Below are 6,601 nucleotides of genomic sequence, written 5' to 3'. Positions count from 1 at the left end.
CAGAGGAAGGTGAGCCGCGAGGGCTGCTGTCTAGACAGAGGAAGGTGAGCCGCGAGGGCTGCTGTCTAGACAGAGGAAGGTGACCTGGTGTGTGATGTCACGGGCAGACAGGATGGAGGGAACGGTTCCTGTTTCTCTCTGCCTTTTCCTCCTCAGAAAACTTTCCGGACACCCTCAACTGTGCAGAAGTGGAAATCTTTTCCCAGAACAAATGCGAGAAGGCTTACCCCGGGAAGGTCACCGAGGGTATGGTCTGTGCCGGCAGCAGCAATGGCGCTGACACTTGTCAGGTGAGTGACCTCTGAAGTCACCGGTCACAGTTTAGTGTGGATGGGGGTAACCCAAAGGAGCTAGTACATAGAGGAGCCAGCATGGCAGAGTTCAGAGAAAGCTAGCTACTCCCAGAAGGTCACACAGCGGCCTTGGGGTTGGAGGGCTCGGGAGCCTTGCTGACCATCTTCAGTGTCCTGCTAGTCTTTGTCTACACCATAAGCTGTGGGGAAGCGACAGAGGGCGTGGAGGGCAACCTGAATCTAAGAAGTAGGCAATGCTTTGCTCCCAGGGTGCTTCTCTGGACTGCTGTGGTTTCTGCCACTGAGTTCCCAAAGGAGAATTTCTTCTGTCGCTGTGTCCTCAGGGACCAACATTGCCTTCCCAGTTGGCGAGAGAGTGGACTTCCAAGCCCCTCAATGACTGTCCATCCTGCCCTCCTGGGATTTGTTTTTCCACAGATGTCACATTCTCTTTCCTGTCAACTGCAGTGTGTCTGTGTCCTTAGGACATCCCCTGACTCTTTCCTGGAAGCCCCTCCCCCATCACTAATGGTTAGATCTCACAGCAGATCTTTCTTCTTCCTTGGCCAAGGATGCTGTTGTTCCCATCACTGACCATCCAGCCTAACTTAGAGACCACATCTGTTCCACAGAGATTCCCCCCATGGCCCCTTAGGGACTGGCTCCGTGCCTGAGGAAGGCATCTTTCCCTCTGGCTCTATGAGGACCCTGCTCTTTCTTCTGTGCTCCCCAACTGCAGTTTTTAGCTGAGTCCCCTTTTTGATAGTTTAGTGTCTTCTCTATAGACTAGTCTGTGGACACCTGACTCTCTTCCCTCATTGGTCAGGAGTTTGGCTATCACCTTGGAACAATTCTCCACTTTGGAAACTCCACTTTCTCCATCTGGACCATCACATCTTGCTCCTATTTACCATAAGAAACCAACCATTCCACCATGCTGAAGAATTGGTTATAGGGCCAAGATATGAGGCTCTTGGGAGAGTGTTTGCCTACCACACACAAAACCCTGGGTTCCACCCCCAGCATTGCAGAAACTGGGTGTGGCAGTGAATGCCTGCAATCCCAGGACTTGAGAGGTGGAGGCAGGAGAATCAGAAATTCAGAGTCAATCTGAGCTACATAGGAGGTTTGAGGCACCTGAGCCACAGGAGACTATATCTCAAAAGTTAAATGCTGAGGGGTTCGATGCAAGATGGTTCAGCAGGTAAAGGCACATGACACTCAAGCCCAGCAGCCCATGTTTGATCCCCAGAACCCAGAGGATCTCTGACCCCCACGTGCCACGCTAGATAATAAAATGCAATCCAAAATTTTAAGTGCTGGGTGCAGACGGGAAAGAAACGTGGGCATTCTAAGGCAAATGCAACTCTGTCCCTGTTCAGGGTGACTCAGGAGGCCCGCTGGTGTGCAATGGAGTGCTCCAGGGTATCACATCCTGGGGCTCGGACCCCTGTGGGAAACCCGAGAAACCTGGTGTCTACACCAGAGTCTGCCGCTACGTCGACTGGATCAAGAAGACCATGAACTACAGGGACTGATCCTGGTGGCAAAGGTGGCAATAAACACGAGCTTTGGCTGACTCCTTGACTGTACTCTGGCCTGTGTTTAGGGAGGAGGGAAAGGGCTATAGCTTGCTAGCAGATTTGGTGTCCCTGGTTCCTGTGGCTTCTGTGCCCATTCCATTGCCTGAGACCTTGAGAGACTTGGGCATGGAAGCACCTGTCTGTCATTCAAGCACGCAGGAGGCTGAGGCCGGAGGATAGAGAGTTTGAGTCCAGCCTCAGCAACATAGTGAGTTTGGGCCAGCCTGAGCTAAATGAGCTTAAAAAGGAGAAGCAGGGGAAAAAACAACTTGAGTTAGTGGGAAGAGTTACTCCAAAGGATCAAAAAATTTTAAGAATGTTTAAATATCCAGGGTTCTGGTCTATGGAAGAAAAGAAATGTTTTATTTTTTCCTTCCCCACTTCCTTATGAGACAGGGTATCATTATACAGGACAGACTGGCCTCAAAATCCAGATTCTGATGCCTCAGCCTCCTGAGTGCTGTGATGGGGGGAGAGGACCACCACACTTAGAGTCTCCATCATGTCTTAAAAGTTGGTGCTGGGGTTGATCTCCAGGCTCTCCCCATGTCAGGCAACTACTTTGCCTCGAAATCATGTCTCTAGCCCCTAACTGGGGGGTCTAGGCAGAAGCTCTGCCACTGAGTTACACTTGTAGCCCCTCACTGGGGGATTCTAGGTAGCTCTACAACTGAGATACACCCACAGCCCTTTTAATTAGAGAAAAAAACCTTTATCATTGTGAGCATGGAGTGTGTGGGGGGGTGTGCTCGCACGCTCACGCATACGCAGCATACATCATACATGTAGAGGTCAGGTGACCACTTCATGAAGTTGTTTCCCTCATCCTCCCTTTCCATGAGTTCTAGGCATCAAATCCAGGTGCTCTCACACCCCTGACTCAGCTTGTCAACCCCACAGGACTGTTTTTAATACTCTCTACTTCTAGACACTAGGTTGTCCACATTGACTGGATGAACAGACTGTGCAGCCCCCGCAGGCCATGACTGTACAATCCTGCTGCCTCAGCCGCTCCACAGCTGAGACTGTAGCTCTTCACCACCAGAACTGGCTGTGTTTTCTCATTTGTTCATTTGTTCAGATGGTCTCACAAAGCCCATGTTGGTCTCGGGTTTGAGCTTGATACATAGCCAAGGATGGCCTTGAACTCCTGATCCTTCTGCTTCCACCTCCTAAGCCGTGGGGTGAAACCATGCCTGGCTATACATTTCAGGTTTAATATGACATTCTAATAGAATTTTTAAATGTTTTTATTTTATGTGCACAGGTGTTTTGCCTGTATGTATGCATATGTATCACATGTGTGCAGGGGCCATGATAGGCCTTGGCCCCTGGAACTGGAGTTACACATGGTTGTGGTGGGTCCTCTGAGAGAGCAGCGCACTGCTCTTACCCCCTGAGCTGAGCTCTCTATCCAGCCTCTCAACATAATACTTTTAACGTGATGCCTTAACTTTATTCTTTAAGTACCTATGGGTACAATACTAGCAACATGAATGCTGTGGGGTAACTCACGGCTTTCAGACTGAACTCAAGGCCTGCTCCACAGGGTGAAGTGTGCACCTAGAACTGAAAATCTGGCCAAGAACTCGGGAATTAAAAATAAATAATATTCAGCATTTTAAACCATTTGTTTTCTTTTTATTTATGCACATTTTCTATGTGTATATGTGGCACATGTATGCATCTGTCTGCAGAGGCTGGAGGAAGACACCGGATTCCCTGGAGCTGGAGTTACACAGAGGGCTGTGAGCTACCATGTAGTTTCTGAAAACAAAACCTGCGTTCTCTGCAAAGGCATCGTCCCCCACTCCCCATGCGTGTGTGTTTCTCCTTGTGTCTGTCTCTCTCTTTCTCTTAGTATGTCTCAGGGTTTGCCTGCACATGTGTGTGTGTGCACCACCTGCATGCCTGGTGCCTCAGGTTGACAGAAGTGGGCATCGGATCCTCTGGAGCTGAAGTTAAAGGTGGTTCTGGTGAGCTGCCATGGAAGTGCTTGGAACTGAACTCAGGTCCTCTTGAAAAGCATTAAGTGTTTTTAATGGATGAGCTATCTCTCCATCCCCAAGAATTCATGTTTGTTTGTTTGTTTGTTTTTTAAATAAAAAAGAGAGCCATTGGCCCTTCTCATCTTTTCTCCTTCAGACACATCATAGATTACTGAACACCTAATAATTTCACTGCACTTTGTTCAGGAGACAAAACCTAACCAGTCAGGAGCTATTTGGTGTCCTGTGGTATGAAACATAGCTGGTCGGGTTGTTTGAGGACAGGGTGTGTGCGTGAACAGGAGCCTTGCACACTGAGATTCCAACTTTGGTTCAGCTTGAAGGAGACCCTCACCCCAGGATCCATCACTGTTGTTGGCTTGGCTTGAGTCCTCCTCCATCCCGGTGAGGGTGGGACTGCAGGATTCTGACGAATGCTTTCACCAGATGTAGAAAAGGGGGGAGCATCGCCCTCCAAGGAGTGAAATGAGAGAAAACAATGAGAATCAGGAGGTCAGAAGCCACAAGCCATCAGAAGCCAAGGCTGAGTTGCTGGAGTCGATGTGTGTAGGATATGTTCAGGCTGCACAGGAGGAAGGATGACCGCCTCTCAGTTCTCAGATGTGATTGTGAGCTGTCAGAGGGTCACCAACAAAGGTTCAGAGATCCGAGGACAAGGATGATGCTGAGTGTCTGGGCAGGACTTAGTGACAAGTCCTGAACTAACTTCAAAGAACACAGGATGCATATATTTGTGTTTGTTTTGTTTTTACAGTCAGGGTTTCTCTGTGTAGCTCTGGCTGTCCTGGAACTTGCTCTGTAGACCAAGCTGGCCTCAAACTCACAGAGATCCACCTGCCTCTGTCCCCAAGTGCTGAGATTAAAGACATGTGTGAGTATGCATATCTTACTTACTTAATAGGACTAGCAGCGCTCGCTCTCTCTCTCTCTCTCTCTCTCTCTCTCTCTCTCTCTCTCTCTCTCTCTCTCTCTGTGGGGGGGGGAGAGGGGTCAGAGGTCAGAGGTCAACTTCAGCTATCCTTCCACAAGCACAGCCCACCTTCAGGATCTATCACTGGTCTGGGGCTTGCCGAGAAGGGTAGGCTGGCCAGTCAGCATCCATCTGTCTCTGCCTCCCCAGCACTGGGTTCTGGTCTTCATAGTCCCAATGGTGCTGTCTTCCCAGCTCCAATACTCCGACATTTCTTCCTCCTGAGATATGTAGCTATTTATTTTCGTATCTGTGAAATGAGGGTGACAATCCTCTATCCACTCCATATGAGAATGAGCAAGAGACAACTCCGTGCTTAAAAATACTTACCACTCTCCCAGGGGACCAGGGTTCAGCACCAGCAGCCAGGGCAGGTGTCTCACAACCACCTGTAACTCCAGCTACAGGGGATCTGGCTCCGCTTGCAGCCTCCACGGCTACAGCACTCATGTGCAGCTACCCACACACAGAGATACACACACACATAAATAAAAAAATAAATAAATAAATAAATAAATAAATAAATAAATAAATAAATAAATCTTTTTAAAAAATCAGCTACAAGGTCTAAGAAGTATCTGACACATGTCCTGTAGGTCACCAAGAAATGGGACCCTCTTCCTTCGCTGCAGGTTTGGCTCGGTCTCTCTCTGTACAAATGTTTCTCATGCATACCTTTAGGGAATTCTTCTACTTTGCTCTCTCCCACTTTAGAGCAGGGCACCGTGAGATTCGGAAGAGTGAAGTCATTCACCTGAAGTCACAGGGTGAGCAACTCTGTGTTTGATTGACCTGTGAGGCCACGTTCTTTTCTGCCACACCCTGAGGCAGAACGGCTCAGCAGGACTGAGTGTGAAGGAGGTGGCTCTGTGGGTGCCAGATGTTTTGCAAAGTATTATTTATTTAAGTCCCGCCAGCAGATGTGGGCTGGCTGCTAAAGAAAACAGCAGTGAGCACCACACACGCTTCGCCTGCTCCCAGGACCAGTGCTCAGTCATAAAAGCAGCCTTACTAATGAAGACTGAGACAGAGTGACAGACATGCATAGTGACATCTAGGGAATTCCAGAATAAACATGTCTTTCAAAACTAGAGCTCTGTTCCTCGCTCCACTGACTTCTCTGCAACAGGGTCTCATGTAGCCCGACTAGACTCAAATGATTGACTGAACTGTTGGTCTTCCTGCTTCCAGCCTCCCCCGTTCCTGGGATTACAGTCATGAACCACCACACCTGGTTTGTGGAGTGTTTCCAGGGCTCCACCGATTCCTTGATTTGGGAATCCAAGTTGAGAAGGCTAAGACACCCCGGGGCCAGAGTCCCATGATGGTGTCTGTGTTCTAGCATCTGACTTGAGATTGGACAGGAGTAAGTATCTTGAGCCTTATTAACTTAGTTTTAACATAGTTATAATGGTGTTTGTGTCAGGAAAACATGGCAGAAATTATCTTTCTGTTGGTTTGAAAGAAAGGATCAAAAGTGTGTCAGGAAGTCATGTTCAGGGGAGCAGGTGGTCATCCCAGCCACCAGAGAAACGAGGCTGTGGCAGGAGGAATAGACGTTCAGCTATAAAGTAAGTTCAAGTTCAGCCTGGAGGAACAGAGTGAGACATGGCCTCAAAATGTAGTTCAACAGTAGAGCTCCTAGACTCACCCAGTGAGGGGCTGAGTGTGGCTCAGTGGTGGAGCCCCTGCCCAGACTCCCCCAGTGAGGGGCTGGGTGTGGCTCAGTGGTGGAGCCCCTGCCCA

At 49.0% G+C, this 6,601-nt stretch overlaps 1 protein-coding gene across 2 annotated transcripts in view; it reads left to right on the top strand.

Annotated features, from left to right (window-relative positions):
- The window catches only part of LOC101990194 (kallikrein-8), a 6,719-nt gene extending 4,558 nt beyond the window's left edge, over nt 1-2,161 (top strand). For both annotated transcript variants that reach the window (XM_005366895.2, XM_026789101.1), the window contains exons 5-6: nt 157-290; nt 1,676-2,161. In XM_005366895.2, coding sequence (XP_005366952.1) covers nt 157-290; nt 1,676-1,831 — 290 coding nt within the window. In that variant the 3' untranslated portion in view covers nt 1,832-2,161. The remainder of the gene's footprint in view (nt 1-156; nt 291-1,675) is intronic.
- Nucleotides 2,162-6,601: the final 4,440 nt, after the last annotated feature.

Source organism: Microtus ochrogaster, unplaced genomic scaffold, assembly GCF_000317375.1.
Source record: "Microtus ochrogaster isolate Prairie Vole_2 unplaced genomic scaffold, MicOch1.0 UNK14, whole genome shotgun sequence".
In the NCBI taxonomy this organism is placed as follows: domain Eukaryota; kingdom Metazoa; phylum Chordata; class Mammalia; order Rodentia; family Cricetidae; genus Microtus; species Microtus ochrogaster.
This window is presented reverse-complemented; position numbering and strand designations above follow the sequence as displayed.